This window comes from Perca flavescens, chromosome 7 (genome assembly GCF_004354835.1).
Source record: "Perca flavescens isolate YP-PL-M2 chromosome 7, PFLA_1.0, whole genome shotgun sequence".
NCBI lineage: Eukaryota > Metazoa > Chordata > Actinopteri > Perciformes > Percidae > Perca > Perca flavescens.
The window spans coordinates 21,790,449-21,807,725 of record NC_041337.1 but is presented as its reverse complement, the minus strand read 5'-3'; the positions used below and the strand labels follow the sequence as shown (position 1 = coordinate 21,807,725).

Here is a 17,277-nt window from a genome sequence, read left to right as displayed (position 1 = left end):
AATCAATCACTCCTACAGCTATGGATAAGTACAATTCTGAAATACATAATATTCCTATTTTAAATGACAAATAGCTGGGTTTTTTTCTCCAGGTTAGCAATAGATGTGTAAGCCAAGTCCTATTTTTCAGTTGTGCAAATCTAACTGAAACCTTCCCTGGCTTCAAACGCTGTTTTCATGAAGATGACCTTAAAATCAGACTGATCTCATTAAGTGGCGAATGTATGACACGCCAATTCGTATGCTATTTTGGCATGTTATCAAGACGCTTTGGGGTAAAACACAGGAATTTCACCCAGGAGAGCCGGGACACTGTCGTGTTTTTTGTCGTTTTTTTACTATTACTAAAGCCTTTCCCAATGTTCTTTTCCTAAACCCAACCTTTTTTTTGTACACGCGTGTGACGTCGTTTCGCGATAGCATGTTTACATCTGCTGTATACAGCGTAGACATACACGCGGATAGCTCAAAATGCGTACAGATAACACGCCATTTGGAAAATGGCGTGTTTACGCAAAGTCATGATGCCATGTTGATTAAAATGGCACACCTCTCTATGCAATGAGGAAAATAATTCTGGCATCTGTAGTCACGCTTGCAGCGTGAAGGGAATTGACAAAACTCTGGTTTGAAAGAAAATAAAACATGGAGCTTGTCAAAAAATGATGGTAGTTTTTCCTCCTCGTGACTTTAACTGAGACTTTAACTAAACTCAGAAGTGATGCGGGAAAAACCTTGCCACGGTTGTTTCCCACACTCCCAAACTGTCATAGTCACCTGACTCATTAACTGTTTAATGAGCATGGTTTTGTGACGTAATAAGAATCAATCACAGTCTTAACCCAGTAACTTTGCATTGGGCCTTTTAAGTTTTGTAACACTTTATAATAACCATCACTAATAAATGGTAAATTGATATTGATTGGATGGCTATTGTAAAGTTGCAACTGATGCTTAGAATACCTTGTTAATGGTTTAATAAAAAAAAAAAACTTTGTAAAAGCATCAATAAACATTATTTAGATAGCTATCAGTGTTATAGTCAAGACCACCTTAACCGAGACCAGAGTGTATCAACACTGAGACAAGACCAAGACCAGAGCAGTGCCAGACAGCCAGAACTACTTCTTCTGTCTCCGAGATTTACTTCCTTGAGTGTGTGTGTGTGTGTTAAGGGGGCGGGGAGAGGGGGTTAATGGAAACAAATTTCATATTTGAAGCAGGTTTTACATCCAATCACAGTAATGATGTTAACCAAAGTGTTAACGCATACAATTAGACAATGCACAGGCAATTTATAAACTTCATAAAAGCCATCCAAATTATGTTTAGAGATAGTTTACAAAACAATTAATGACCATTGACAAAGCACTATCTAAATGTATAAACTTATTTTATATTACACTACCCTAATGATAAAATAGCATACATTTTAACATAACTAATAATTAGTAAACATTATAAATCATTGTATTGTTTGTTAACAGTAAAATAACTATTAACTAAAGTTGAATTAACTATCAATTTACCAATTATTGATAGTTATTTTAAAGTGTTAACTTGAGTTTAAATACTATATTCAGGTTTTTGAAAGCAATCTAATATCATTGTTCCAACAATAAAAGGCCTGCACTCGGATACTAATGTGATGTAATCTTAATACCTTAATGTCAAAACACTGCTATCACATTGAGGCTTTAGTTGGCTACGTTGTGTTATTTTAGCTATTATCTTCTGTCAGCGATGATGACCTGAAAGATAAGTTAACCCCGCTTACAAATAGCATTTTAATCCAACAGAAAAGGTGTTTATTTGGCACTTCCTTAACGGAGGATGTTAGAAGTTTCTTTTATGTGTGAAAATAGCACCTGAACAGCAACGAAAAGCTCCCAAAGGACGAAAACAAAGAGGCTTGTTTATTTCATTTCCAATCAATACCAACCACACTTTCACTTTCAAATCTGCAGCACTAAGTAAACATATTATAAGCTAGTAGTTTTATTGCCTGCTTTTGCCTGAGGGAGTGCATGAACAAACCCTGCTCTAGGTAAAAAAAATAAAATGTGATGAGTTGAGAGAGTATACTGAAGCAAGCAAGTAAAAAGACTAAAATGAATTTGTTTCAAATTATATTTCATGAAATACCAAACGCACAGTATGCTGACTGCTTCACACACAATCGTGAATCCCTAGTTCAATAACCACACACCAACTGGTTGAACTGCTGCTCAGTTATTGTGTTTTTGATTATTGTACCACACAGCTACACACACGCAACATTATGCAACAAATTTTACCAGCTTGAAGCTGGCGGGGAGTGGCGTCGTGCTCGAACCAGAGCTGGATGAGCATGCAACAGAACCTGATTGAGCAGCGTCTACGGACATTATTGAAGGGGCAAAGAGACCGAAGAGGGAAATGACAGAGGAAGCTAAGAAGAGAAAAGGAGAGAGTGACCGAGCAAGAGGCCAACGGGCATACGTAAATCACGGACGGCTAAATCTGGGCGAGAGCTTCGCGAATTAAAGGCTGCAAGACAGACTTTGAGCTGGCCATCTTGCTGTTGGACTAAGTAATATTAGTTGGCTTGCTGTGTCTTGCTTAGCGTTTGGCTGTAGCAATGTTGTCGGCTCGATAGATTTTGATCATGAGTAATCATAACAAATGCACTGTGTCCAGCTGTGCATATTTACAACAGCGGTGTATAAGTGAATTACACTCTGAGACTGTAGGGGCATCAAATCAAAGAAATATCGTTGCTTTAATTGTTACTAAATCACTTCACTCAGAATAGTCTATGCAGATTTATCTTCTTAAAAAACAACACCCATTACTAGAAAAGACTGTTCTGTACAGTAGGCACTAGTGGTCTGAATTGTGTATGATTTGTTTTAGATTCTCAGTAAACACACAGCACTTAGTGTAGACAGCTTACATCTCCGTTTTTGCAGCAATGAACCTCCTCAGCTTGAGGAGGCGCCCGTGTATCTCTCAAGTGGTGCTAGAACTACATCTGCATTTTTCCGCTCGCTTTCATCGCTGTAGAGGCCGTGCTCTCGTATGTAATCAACCACGTTGTCTGGGAGCAGGTATCTGATGCTCCGCCCTCGACGCAGCGACCGGCGCACGTGAGTGGCTGAGATCTCATTGGTCACCCATTCTTGGACTACGTGGATGCTCTTGCGATACTTCCACAGCATGTCTGACTGGTGGATGAACTTGTGGGGGTCATTGCCGCTGCGGCTGATGCAAACCAAACCGTAGCGGCCCACAATCTCAGCGATATCCTCCTGCTTCCACAGCTTAGGGACCCCAAAGGACTCCAGGACATCGGCCCCACACAGCAACATTAGCTGAGGGCCGTCTGAGCATGAAGAAAGAAAAGAGTTTATCACAATAAATCTTATTTGTGTGTCTTACCACAGTGACTAAATGCTTTAAGGAGAAAAGAACAAATACAAATAATAAAACTGAATAAATAAAAACAGAGAGTAAGATCACAAAAACTAACTACAGATAATTAAACAAAGAATATAAAAAATTGATGCTAAGAAATATATTCGTATTTATAAAGGCAGTTTTACGAAATAAATATTTAACCAGATAAATTACAGATGTAGCCTGTCTAATATCATAGTTTTGTTTCGTTATGATGGAGGTCATTGCTGAGAAGCCACTTCAGCTAGATTCAAGTGATTTACAGTTTTGCAACCAATCAGTGCTCTGCAGACTCATTTAAAAACATATTGTAATTAGGTTTCAGTAATAGTTATGACTGAGGACAGCACACACACTTCTCCTGCTCATGTTTAGAATCCTGTGCCGTGCAGCTACATGCTGGAGTTTAAACTTGTCACTAGGGTAAAGAATGTTGTAAAACCATACAGTGTCGGTGTCACTGATGCAATGAGGCTTACACCTTGCCTGTCTTTACTGTTGGCGGTGTGTGACGAGTTACACCCCGACACACCCCAACACCATTGTCCCCTATTATGAGTTAAACTGAATACAATAAAACATGAAACCAGTGGAGGCAGGGTTAAACTTCTCTGGAATTAGGGATTGGAGAAGGGAGGAGTTGAAAAGAACAATATTTCAGTTACCCATTTGTACATGTACCTACCTCTCCTTTTGTGATAGGATGAACCGTCAAAATAATTCTCCTCAATGCGTCTCTTTTTTGCGTACTTGACCGTGTCCACGTCGTCATTGTTCTGCTCTGCTGCAAGCATTTCGTCATAGTGATGCCTAAGTGGATACAGACTAAATTAATACAGCATCAAAAGCTAACTGCATTGCATACAGTTTCCCATACAGGAAATATTAGTCATATTGGCAATATAACCGTCAGTATCCAGCCAACACACTTCTGTTGACTGTGGATTAGGCTTTGGGAAATCACACAACATATAAAGGTCCTCAAACTCTGGAGTAAAATGTATTTTTTTGTGATTATGCTTTGCACTAAATATGTCCTTTATTTACTAGCTACAAATAATGTTTTCTTTGTGCAAAGTATATGATTTTAAATCAAAATTTAACTTTAAGTTTGGCTTAACATTTCCCTTTGTTAACAACTTCCAATTTGTTTTCTGTAGGTTGCCCTGTGAGTTTGCCTTCTGGATACTTTTCAGATTCTTTATTTACCATCGACATCAAATAATTAAACTTTTTAAAATATAATTTTATGTTTACCAACACTCCATAGGTAATAGCTGTTAGGGGTGTGCAAAAACAAAACAAAACAAAAAATCTATCATATGGGAAAAGTAACTACATTTACATACTGTGAATCTTTTTTTTCTGTTTTGTTTTTTATATTGAGAATCGTTTTTGAATCGAAAATCAATTTTGAATTGAACCTTGAGCCTAAAAATCAATATTGAATCGAATCGTGACATTTTCTGAATCGTGCACCCCTAATAGCTGTGCTTCTCAGGAGTCTACAGATTTAAATGTGTCATTGATTGAAACATTAGAATTCTGACCACTTTAATGGGAACATTTAAAAAGCAGCTGTGTGTCTCTGCCAGTGATACTTTCAGTCTGTTGGTCTGACTTCAATATTTTATTTTGACTTTATCCAAGCTTTAATTTCTAGTTTGGACCGCAAGGTTCTGGGCAGTATTCAGTGATTCATATTAATTATTATTTTGCAGCACATCAGAGCCTGTGAGATGAAATGCAACTGAAAGCACAAAACGTAAGTTTTCTAAACATAAATATGCAATTAACTAAGTTTTCAGGAACTGGAAATTGTCCAATTCTTTCACGATATAGTTTAATTTTTTTACAACCTGGGACCGTCTTGCGACTGTTGCCCCATTGTGGTAGAAAACGGTCTACAGTGTTAACATTTCTTCAGCTATTTATAGAGACAAAAACTGTTTAGCAAGATTTTCTGCAAGAGTTTAATGAAGAGGTAAAACTCCAGCAACAGTTGTAGTATCTTAGACCAACACATTTCCTCGAGTTTTACCTCTTCAGACCTTTTCCCTTCTCCATGCACCTTGGAAGGAGGTGAAGTTGTGCCGGAAATCCTTACTCTGCTTTTGCAAGAGTTTTATGTGAATTATGTTGTCATTTATATGCATATAATTGCATAATGAGCAATAATGTCAGATATCAGATCTGAAATTTGATTTAAAGACTGAACCTTAACATATGTGTGTGATAATGGATTTAGAGACAGATCATTCTATTTCTATTGCTGTAAAATACAAAAATGCAATTTTCTACCCCAGAGCAACAGAATAAGTGATACATGTATGGAGTGATAGGAAACCCTATGTGACACTGAATATGTACAACTTTGTGATCATGAGTATACGTAACTGCAAGGATTTTTATGCTGTATGTATGAACAGCACAGATGACATGCTACAAAAGTTACTACAAAGTCTAGAGAATTCAGCTAACATCACTAAGACACTACTTACTTGCACCATTCATCACTTGTACTCAACGATAACATCAAATCCTAAACTGCTTGAGGGGCTGCTTGTAAACCATTAGTTAAACAGTCGTCACTACTGTACCTACTATGGTTATGTTAAGAGATTTGATGAAAGGGTGGCTTAAGTTGTAGTCATGGACAAAGAAGAATTAGAGGAAAACAGCAAGCAAGGAAACTGATTAAGGATATTGAAATGTCTGACAGATAGTGTCTGAGATTCTTTGGCAGACTTCCTTACACCTGTAAGAGCACAGGTAGCAAGCACAGGCACTGCCACTATTGTTAACTTACCGAATGACTTTGCATGTCTCCACCCACTCTGGCTGCAAGCTTTCCCAGGAATCCACTGTGATCCAGTCTGAGTTCTCTGTGGACAATCTGGCCATCTCCAGACGGTGGCAGGCCTCAATTAAACCCTTCTTCTTATAGGCATCACCCACCGGAGAGATGATGCCTTTCACCACCCTGTACTGACCTTAGACATTAAGGAAGTGGTGTGAACAGATGCTTTACAGTAATGATGACACAGCAGATGCAGTAAACCGTTAATTTTGGTGTTATCTACGCATTACTCTAAATTCATATGATGAATTAAAAAAGAATACTTGCAAAGAGTTTGCTCACTAAAATTAAGATTTTTTTCTTCTCGTCTCCAGTGGAATCTAGCAGTAGTGCTCAAGTGTGGTACTTGTCAACAATGTTGAGGTACTTGCATAGTTCCATTCTGCTTATTAAAAGGGATAGTTCTGATTTTTTGAAGTGTGATTGTATGAGCTACTTATCCATAGTCAGTGTATTACCTACAGTAGATGGCGGTCGCCATGCCCAGTTTGGGGAAGCAGGGAACTGAAGTCGTTAAATTGCTCTCTTCAAAGCCACCTTTGACAAAAACAGTAATTTACTTTGCAGAATATGATCGAGGCAGCGGTAGACCAGCAAATCCCGTGTTCTACGAGGTAAAATTACGGTTTCTGTACTCCTTTCTGCTTCTCCAAACTGGGGGCATGCTGAACGCCATCTACTCTAGTAATACAATGACTACATCATACAACCCCCACTTAAAACAATCGGAAATATCCCTTTAATAGCTTTATTCAATCAACTATGTTTGGGATGGAATTATTGTACTTTTTACTTTACCAGATTTGTTTGACAGCTATAGTTAGTTACTTCTTAAAGGATCTAATTCTCGTTTCACTCAACCTGTGTCTTCCAGATAATCTCGAGCCAGTTCAAACATCCTCAGGTGCATGTTGGTGATGGGGTTGAAGGACCCGCAGGCCAGCAGGACCACTTTGGTTATATTTTGACCGTCCATGCCTCATAGTGGGGCTGTGTTTACACTAGCTACAACAGCGAACATGGGGAAGAAAACAAGACAGTGTGACGTTAGTACGCTGGGAAAACGTTCATTGTTTAATGTCAAATATCCCTCTCCCTTTGAGGGGAAGCTCTGTATCCGCAACACCAAACTAAATGACTAGCTATGTCATAGATAGGAGTTACACGCGTTGGGAAAATTAAACTATATGGTGAGTTGAGTTTAGCTAGCTAACTAGCTTCAAACCGTAGGCAACGAGCGAGTATTTTTTTTTTAATTTTCCCAGGATGGCGAAGGCAAATCCCGCCCCACTCTGCCTTACTTTGCCTCCGATTGGCTTAACCTGCCATTCTTACACAAACCCTAACAATCACCACTTATTTAACCTAAACCTAACCAACCCAACAACGAAGGAAATGAGTACTAGCCAATCAGAGGGAGAGTAGGGCGGGTCATGCCTTCGCCATTCTAGGAAAAAAGGCAAACCGTAGCTAACGTTAGCTTTATCTGTAACCAGGCAACGCGACCTTGTCGGTTGGTACAGAATACTCAAGCAGACGAATAATGAACTTAAAACTGAGCTTGGACAACAAAGGAGGCGTTTTCTAACATAGAGAGAGATAAATAATGAAATATTCATTGTACTACCAGGATAAACAGCAGCAGCCAACTGCTCCATGAGATGCTACACCTGCTTCCGACGTTCGGACGTTACGTTAAGATAAGAAATCTGATTGGACAGACTCAAGAGAGCCGCACCCACACTCATGAGCTACGTCAGAGAAGCTACGTTCACAATCACATATCCACAGACCAAACGCAAGCGCCTCGACAAACAGTAAATATTTTGTAACCGTTCTTGAAGGTAGTCATTTTTCCGAGTTCCAATTCAATGATTCAGCTAATTTTATTGTATATTCGTCAAGCTGGTGCAACTATTCAACTCATTGCACGACTGATTTAACGTTACAACTGTTGACAAAACGAGTCCCGGGTGAGACGTTTTCTTTTAGCATGCTAGCTAACTATTGAGCTAACTAAACAATTTTAGCTGTTATAGCTATTTTATACAATCTTTAATTATAGCACATTCTGAGCTTCCAACAAATATATTAATCGACAGTTTGACAGTGGTTGTTTCGCTAAATGTTGAACTGTGTTTTTTGTAATGATAGCTCCAACAACGCCATTCTGATGAAGTCTAAATAGCATGCTAAATTCGTGTCATTGGGTACTAATGCCTAGTAAGATTTGTTCACTGTTTTTTTCTGTTTTGCGTTCTCCATAGGTTGGGAATAAGATTTTAACAAAGGATGGCTTCTCGTGGGAAATCAGAAACTGGAAAATTGAGGCAAAATATGGAAGAGCAACTTGACAGACTGATGCAGCAGCTTCAGGATCTGGAGGAATGCAGGTGCATTTAGAGACATTCATTATATCACTCAAATTCACTAAAATGATTTGCTGAATTACCAAATTTGGCTGGTATAGAGCTGACAAGTAATGATCTAGTCTATGCCAGAAAGTTCTTCTCCATATTTCCCTTTTATCTCTGTTAGTTTGTCATTTATTTGTTCATTCCAGAGAAGAACTGGATGAGGACGAGTATGAGGAGACAAAAAAGGAAACCTTGGAACAGTTGAGTGAATTCAATGACTCTCTGAAGAAGATCATGACAGGAGACATGACCCTTGTGGATGAACTCAGTGGAATGCAGCTGGTATGGACAATCAGTGGCTAATGTGCAACTACTGTGTATTGAGGATGACGTAAAGAGGGTATAGCTTATAGAACAAGTAAATAATCCAGTTTAAACAGTGATTTGTGAAATGTTACAATTTTGCCAATTGTTCTGTCTTCATCAGGCAATCCAGGCTGCCATCAGCCAAGCTTTCAAAACCCCTGAGGTGATCCGACTTTTTGCCAAGAAGCAGCCAGGACAGCTGAGAACAAGACTAGCAGAGGTTTGCACTGCAATGCCATCCAATCAATCAATCTGTCAATTATTCAATTTGATTTGTCACATGAAAATTCCAATGAAATTTAATCCCATCAGCTCTTTCAACAACTTGGACATGATTCATCATTGAAGGGAGGGGGACTGAACAATCCAACTGCTCAATCACTCCTCAGTGTTCATCTGTGTGTTGCCTGGCCTGAAAATTGTCCAACTAGTGTGTGATATTTTGCACAGATGGACCGAGATGTCATGGTGGGGAAATTGTCGCGAGATGTGTACACGCAGCAGAAAATGGAAATCCTCACAGCCTTGAGAAAACTTGGAGAGACGGTGAGGAACACTCCCAGTCAGCAGAGATGTGATGTTTTTCCACGGGTTCGTGGATGATTCAGAGGCTTGTGCTCATGAGTCCACATAACTTATTTTAGTCAGCTTGCTAAAACAGGCCTAAATCTCACTTCAGAAGGAGCTGTAACATTTTAAACATCAATGCATTATTTCTGTTTCTGGACAGCTCACTTCGGAGGATGAGACTTTTCTCACCAAAAATGCTACAGCTACTCTGAACCAGTTTGAAAAAGTGACTGCAAACTTAGGTGAGAATAAACATGTCATTTAACTGACATTTTTAATCATACAAATGATTGGATGAACATTCATATTTAACTTGTTGTGCCTTCTCTTTCAGGCTCTGAAGACAAAATTATGGCTTTAGCTAGCTCTGGTGTGAAAACCAAAGCATAGTAATTCTACAAAATGTTAATTTTAACCCTGTGTCTTTATTACCAAGAATGACGTGTTAATTGATCATTGATTTTGTAAATAGCCAGTGCTCTTCTATGTTTTGCTGTAGATGCTAACACTTTTTAACAGTATTGTTTTATACCCCTGCACTTTTGTAAATGTCTATTTGTCCAGATGCGTGTAAAATTGTATTATAGGTACAAACATGTGATTTGTGGAATATGAAGACATGTACATGAATGTAAAAGATGGTCCAGGCAGTTCAAGAGAAATACTCTGTTGTGATTTGGGCTGTATTTCTTATTGGGTTGCTGTGTCTCTGTCTTGCATTGTTGTTTTAAAGATTGTTGATTTTCTGTATGAGTGCTGCAAATATTCAAGATTTATTTTAAATAAACTGTTCCGTTTACAGCGGTCTGGACAAAATAACGTAAATACCACACAAAAGAAAACTTTTGAAATAACTAAAAGTACACCACCAGGACAGTAACACTAGTAAGTCAATGTGTATGAAGTATACTATTGACAAAGAGGGACAGCAGTTACAAGTCATAGCTCTCTGACAGGAATAAATGGAAACGTGGCAGAATAGGTATTTAACACAACTATGGCCTCTATCTCAACAAAATATACTTTTAAGGAGCCGGCGTGGAAGTTGCATTTTAATGCAAACCTAGTGTTATAAGGAATAACTAGTGTCTGCATCCATCTAGGAGAGTGACATGAGAGTTTGATTAATCTGTCTGGATGTTTAACAGCCAACAAGTTGTTTATGGTGTCCTTACTCTGCAGGGTTACAAACAAAAAAGGGTGAACAGGATGAAATAAAAACATTTAATCACTAAATATGAGAGAGGGATTGAGCTGTTTTAAAGAACACACTGAAGGGCTGAATATGAAGTGATTTCTCACCTCAGAAAGGATGAAAGGATCGCCTTGAAAATGGAAAATAAAAGAATAGTTTATACGTTTGAGAATATGCATTGAGGATTACGCCTTGTTTAAATCTGCATTTTTAATGCAAAATTTCATGTACCCCCTGCAGTACTCCAAAGTACCCCTAAGGGTACATGTACCCCCATTTGAGAAACACTGCTCTATATATTCATTGGTTATCAAGCATTATACACAGCATGTGTGCTTTAATTGACAATTGTAGTTAAACATTTGCAGTAATCGTCAATATTGCATTGGATTTCAAGTTTGATTTGTTGAACCTATTTAGAACTTAATGTCACAATGTTTACAGCATCAACCATGATTGATATTCAGCTTTGAAGCCATGTTTTTTTTTTTTTTTTTTATGTGAGTAAAACAAAATTGATGGCGTTTGTTTTATGAATTCATTTGATTTGTTTAACCTGTGGAATTCTGTTTCACCTTTTAGGTTTGGGCTTTAGATTATTTCATTTTCACCACCAGAGGACACTAATGCTCAATATTTATGCAGTAGCACTGCCCAGGGTGTGTACCACCAGCACTAAGTCTGCACTAGGGAAACGCTTACGGTAGAGTGATGACTGAAGAAAAACGAGCAGACAAGTTACACCCCATCTCATCATCCTTTATTTTGTTTACGAGCAAGCATCAACTTCACTACAATTTGCCTTTCAGTTAGTAGAAAAGTGAGAGCAGCTCCAACAAACACAAAGGAAGCATTCAACCGTTCGGAAAACATTGTCACCCTTTTTCATTTTGAGCACGTTTTTCAAAGAAAAGAAAAAAAATATATATCTGGAGTGTTGTGGACTTGTGAAACAGACGATCTGAGAATCAGTAGTGTATCACGTCGCTTTTCTCACTCCAGTCTCACAACCCCACATGGAACATACACAAACTTGTGGTTCATGCAAAGTAAATTCCCCTAAATCTTAGTGTTATTACAGTATGGCTGCATTTCAGTTTGTTAGGCAGTGACATTCAATTCAACCAACTTACACTTAGCTAGGGGGATGATCAGAAAGCATTAAACCCAGAAAACTGGAGATGGTGCAGTCACTGTGGAGACGTGACTTAAGAGTCAGTGTGCACATATCAGTGACCCATGGTATTGTACCGTAGATGAAATGTGGACATTAAGTGTTTGACGTAATGAAACGGAGAATTTGGACAGGCTTATACTCTGGTTCTTGTGAATTTCATGCTGCCCTCAAAATCATTTCTCAACAACTCAGGCAATAGGACACTGTTCAAAATTACCTTCCACTATACACAAATAGGTCAGTTAACAGCATACATATATACTGTATGTATGCTGCCAAAGCAATTTCATAATGTACTGTACATCTTTTTAAAGGTGGATTTCGTCAATGATTTAGTATAATATCTATAGAAGATACAATATGGATCTACTTCCTCTACACATCAACATGGACACATGACATCTATGTAAAACGTTTTTCACTTTTAATAAAACTAGCAGTGGACTATTGTTACGCTCTGTAAGAAATCTAGACAAATACAAATAAAAAACAAACAAAAATTGCCACGAATAAAAGAGCACGGATGAATGTTTTTGTTAGACCTGCTAATTGCGCTATGATCGGAAAAAAGGCACTCCCATCTCAACCGGCTCAGACCTGGCCCACTTTTTAAAAGTCCAAGTCATCATTGAGGGGAGACTGTTCGATACACTTCCACCACCAACCTCTTAAAATTATAAATCAATCGAACTTAAGAAACACAACTGTGCGCGACTTAAACCCTCAAAAGTAGCCTGGAAATTGTCTCCAATGTTTCAGTTTGGGCATCTAAAATTTGATTTGCATGTAAAACATGAGGCTCAAAACACTGACATTTCTAATATCAATAATGCCATGTTCTGTTAACTTCAATGCCCGAAATCTGATCTGCTTTAATTAGGCTAACGCAGGTTTGGGAAATGTTAACATTTTAACTTGGTACCCAAAAACATGAGACAAACACTAAATAGTTAAGTGTGAAGGTACATTTGTATCTGGTTTTGTGAAAGATATATACAACAGTGATGGACAACTGTCTGAGAGGAGATAGAGCTTGGACACATTTTCCCAATCAATTGTATAAGCTTTATACTAACACCTGAAGGAAAATAAGTTTACCAAATGTAAACAAATATTTTAGAACAACTCTACAGTACAGTTCCATGTACAATAAAATCTAGTGGTATACGGCAAACAAATATTTCATTGAACAAACAACAAGATTCTTTTTTAAAGTGTTTTCCTTTTGTAAGCTATATGCAGTCATAACTTCAGTTGTAATACCTTAAACTACAATAAAGACGGTGCATATTTTGCAACAGGAAACCAGTTTAAAAATGCATGTAACCTATGGTTTATTATTTCAGATTTAAATAGCCGTGCCGTGGAAAATTAACTTGCAACAAAGCAATCCTGAAAAGTACTTTCATTTCATTACTCTTCCCCAAAACAATGCCAGCAAGTGCACTATTCAACCAGGCTCCACTAAAGCTCTGTCTGCCATAAATCTGCTCTTTCAGTAGTTTGAAGGGTTTTTACCTCCCTACTTCTGTCAGCACAGCAGGACTGGGATACGGACGAAAGACTTTTAAAGCTGCTGAGGAAATCTTTCTACTTGTCCAAAATAAACTGGCAAAAACTTTAGTACGCATATTTCAAGATCAACAGCACTAAAGTACCTGCTGGCCTAGTGTTTGTACCGTTCCACACGAAATGTCGATTTGTACATTAGCATTTCTCTGGGTATGATTACTCTGAACAAAAAGAAAATCCCTTCTGTACAACAGTGAGATCCATTGGGAATGAAAAATACAGATGTCTGGAGTAGAGCATTGCTACCTGTGCAAGCAAAGCAATGTATGAAGCTGAAACCATCCACCTGCGAGAAAGCAAAATAAATGATTCCTCTTTGCAAAAAATAAAAAGACAAAATAGACACCACTTTGTCATAGAAACCTCCATTTAACAGTTAGGGTTTCTTATCATGAAGCAGACATGTACAAGCATGATGGAACAGCATTTGCAGAAATTTAGCGACATGCTACAGCCTGTGACACAAATATTACGAACTGCGTCATTTTAGATATTGGACCCTGTTGAGTAGGCCTTCACTAACACATTGACTAATTACATGGTTTCTTTATATTTACAAAATCTTTAAAAAGCAATTCATTTCTCTACACATATGACTTCTCAAATATCCTCATGCACTAAAAGAAGAAAAAAGAAGAAAATGCGGTCTACTTGTTAAAAGCATTGTTTTGTTTCACTGTGGACTACAAGTCAAGAAAACTCATGTCAAAGTTATACGTGACATTAGCTGCAAACAAATCTAAAAGCAGTAAGCAAAGAATATACATAAAAAAAAAAAAAAAGTCTCCATTTAAAAGCATTACATCTGAGAAAACAAAAAAGTGCAGGGTTGGCTGCCTCAATCAGTTCAGAACAAATGTAGGCCAAGTTTTCCTGGGAATTAAAATATAATAAATAAAAAAATAAACGGTAAAAATCAGCAATCCGGTGATGACTACACTACACTAAGTACCACCACTAAGATAACAACAGGAAATCCTTGACCATATATACGCTGCAGGGAATTTTTGTTTTGCTTTTTTGTATTTTTTTTTTACATCATGGCTCCTTGTAGGGGGGGGTGGGAGTCTGTGTGGAACAGTGAGTATGAGGATCTGAGTAAGTGTGAGTTGGTGATGTGTGTGTGTGAGCTTGTGTTGAGTGAGAGAGTGTGTGTGTGTGTGTGTGTGTGTGTTTTAGTAGGTGAGGGTGGAGTCGTCCCACTCCAGCTGCTGCTGTCTGCTGGCCCCCTGCTTGTCCTCCGGCTCTGCGCCCTCCTCGTCTTCACTGCTCTCTGACTCAGCGCTCGTGATGTCATCTTCCTCCTCTCCATCCTCGCTCTCCTCCTCCTCTTCCTCCTCCTCCTCGCTGCTGTGCTGGTCCTCGTACGTCTGCGTTAGAGACAAAGCGAGAGAGGGTGGGCATGTTAGTGAAGAGTCACAATAATGTATATATTTAGAGATCTAAACTGCTCCTTCATGTGTAGAGCTTCAACCGGGCAGAAGAGAGATAGAGAAAGAGGAAGTGGACGCGTTGTAGATGCAACCGGAGCAGAGTTAGTGGTTATTCATTTTATAACGTCGGCCCTGGAGGTAACGAGTCTCTCCTGATTTTCTGATCACGGTTGGAAACGAAGCAAGCAGGAAAGGTTAACACACTGAACATTTTAACAGCTTACGCTTGTTGCCCCGTGTGCGCTGATGCGCTCATCTGTTGACATTTCTGAATGCCTTCCTGCAGTTGCTTAATAAAAAAGGGCTTTCCACACAAAAACGTAGCCTACATGTGTCATTAGTATGAGGAAAAAAAATAGATTTTAAACGGTGTCGGGTTCGGGTCGGGCTCGGACAGAAAAATTCTGCCCGATCCGGACTCTAATCTTAACACCCTGCTTTAAATGTTTCTTAGACAGGTCATTCTAAGATAGGTATATAAGGCAATTCCTTTATTCAAAATAGTGAAGCTTTCCACTTGTGTTTAAGGTTTTATTGGAAGTAAAATAACAAATGCAGTCTAAAGTTTAGAAGTTTTTTTTTCTTATGGTGTAAAAACCATTTTAAGACATCAAACATGTCGATGTCTTTTTCTCCCAGTGCAGTCATGTCGTGATGATGTAATTTTATCATGTTAATTATCCTACAAATGTCAGTTAATGTGCCAAAAAAAAGTTTAATTAAAAACAATTTTTTTTAGGGTTTGATCTCTCTCTCCCATCATTTCCTGTCATCTGTCTACTACCAGCTGTCTAATAAAAAGGCATAAAATTCCCTAAATATCATTAAGAAAACATACAAGTTTGGTCTCACTTAACAAAACAGAGGAACACAGCTCATTGCTTTGTTTGTTATATGTGAATTCAGCTTTTCTGGATTCTCACTGAACGCTGTTAAGGAGACTATTACTACTACTTCACTACTCATTTACTGCAGTTGATCAAGTGACCATTCCCCGAAACAGAGTTTAATTTGGACCACATTTGTACAAATGTAGGAGGTCTCACTAAACAGGGATGTAGGAAATAGGGAGTGGTGCTCTACTGCAACCTGTGATATGATTTAGGCTGAGAGTTCCATTTTCTTTATCCATCTTCGTCGGCTTATCCGGTGTCGGGTCGCGGGGGTTGCAGCTCCAGCAGGGGACCCCAAACTTCCCTTTCCCGAGCCACATTAACCAGCTCTGACTGGGGGATCCCGAGGCCTTCCCAGGCCAGGTTGGAGATATAATCCCTCCACCTAGTCCTGGGTCTTCCTAGAGGCCTCCTCCCAGCTGGACGTGCCTGGAACACCTCCCTAGGGAGGCGCCCAGGGTGCATCCTAAACACCTCAACTGGCTCCTTTCGACACAAAGGAGCAGCGGCTCTACTCCGAGTTCCTCACGGATGACTGAGCTTCTCACCCTATCTCTAAGGGAGACACCAGCCACCCTCCTGAGGAAACCCATTTTGGCTGCTTGTACCCCCAGGCCTGAAACCTTCAACTAGAGAGGTAAGCATAACGCTGCCTGTCAACCTGGTGTTCAGTTACTCTTTAAGTTAAGATGCTAGGCAGGATTATTGTGACTAGAAAACATTATAAATTAGTTGCAAGCCAACACATAACTCATGACATGAGTCCACAGTACAAATATGTATAACCTGCCTAAAAGCTGACTCCTTAATTTGAAACTTTCACATTGGACTTTGGGAAGACACAACTATTGGTGCGGTTTTATTGGCTAGGGCACCAAATCGCTCTAAATCTCGACAAGACCAACTTGGTTGCACAGAATTGATCTAAATATTGATATATAAATCTTTTATTTTAACTAGCAAGGTAACATTCCATAAATATCTACAACAAAGTCTCTTTCAACGTCCCCACAGTGCTGTCAATCCTGGGAGCTCAGATGAAACTAGGCCACAGTCACAACATCACCCAGAGAGCATTAGCCAGTGAAAAGCTGTCTTTCACCGGCTAATCACCAGAAAAATGTTCCCTCATTTCGCCTCCCTGTGTGTTTTTACCTCCATGGGGTTGACGGTGATAGTGAGGGCTGAGTCGTCCCAGTCCATCTCGTTCTCCTTGCCGTTCTCCTGGTCACTCATGGTGCTCTGGTGTGCGGCTCGGATGCGGAACACGCCCAGGATGATCATAAACACCAGGAAGCTAACGCACACCACAATGACAATGGTGGCAGCGCTGGGAACAACTGTGAAGAAGCAAACACAAACGGACACAATGAGGAGTTAGACGTAAACTATGTTCAATTTGCACATAAAAACCCT

At 39.1% G+C, this 17,277-nt stretch overlaps 3 protein-coding genes across 10 annotated transcripts in view; 1 reads left to right on the top strand and 2 right to left on the bottom strand.

The window, feature by feature from the left end:
* Positions 1-1,895: 1,895 nt before the first annotated feature.
* On the bottom strand, positions 1,896-8,028 carry nmnat1 (nicotinamide nucleotide adenylyltransferase 1). 2 transcript variants are annotated; one of them, XM_028582813.1, is made up of 5 exons: positions 7,926-8,028; positions 7,160-7,299; positions 6,248-6,431; positions 4,124-4,248; positions 1,896-3,364 (listed from the first exon to the last, which is right to left on the bottom strand). In XM_028582813.1, exons 2-5 carry the CDS (start codon positions 7,272-7,274, stop codon positions 2,964-2,966), a joined length of 825 nt encoding a protein of 274 aa, XP_028438614.1. In that variant the 5' UTR covers positions 7,275-7,299; positions 7,926-8,028; the 3' UTR covers positions 1,896-2,963. The 2 variants fall into 2 exon arrangements, with proteins under 2 accessions (XP_028438614.1, XP_028438613.1); XM_028582812.1 differs by having other exon boundaries at positions 7,160-7,303; positions 7,926-8,024.
* lzic (leucine zipper and CTNNBIP1 domain containing) lies at positions 8,012-10,390 on the top strand. 4 transcript variants are annotated; one of them, XM_028582815.1, is made up of 7 exons: positions 8,012-8,115; positions 8,566-8,691; positions 8,862-8,997; positions 9,143-9,241; positions 9,472-9,567; positions 9,752-9,833; positions 9,926-10,390. In XM_028582815.1, exons 2-7 carry the CDS (start codon positions 8,591-8,593, stop codon positions 9,979-9,981), a joined length of 570 nt encoding a protein of 189 aa, XP_028438616.1. In that variant the 5' UTR covers positions 8,012-8,115; positions 8,566-8,590; the 3' UTR covers positions 9,982-10,390. The 4 variants fall into 4 exon arrangements, with proteins under 4 accessions (XP_028438616.1, XP_028438618.1, XP_028438617.1 ...); XM_028582816.1 differs by having other exon boundaries at positions 8,028-8,271; XM_028582814.1 differs by having other exon boundaries at positions 8,030-8,142.
* A 1,139-nt stretch (positions 10,391-11,529) lies between these two features.
* Positions 11,530-17,277, bottom strand: part of clstn1 (calsyntenin 1) — a 47,065-nt gene continuing 41,317 nt past the window's right edge. For all 4 annotated transcript variants that reach the window (XM_028583257.1, XM_028583258.1, XM_028583259.1 and 1 more), the window contains 2 exons: positions 17,017-17,201; positions 11,530-14,905 (listed from right to left, as the gene is read on the bottom strand). In XM_028583257.1, the coding sequence (XP_028439058.1) occupies positions 14,711-14,905; positions 17,017-17,201 (380 nt within the window). In that variant the 3' untranslated portion in view covers positions 11,530-14,710. The remainder of the gene's footprint in view (positions 14,906-17,016; positions 17,202-17,277) is intronic.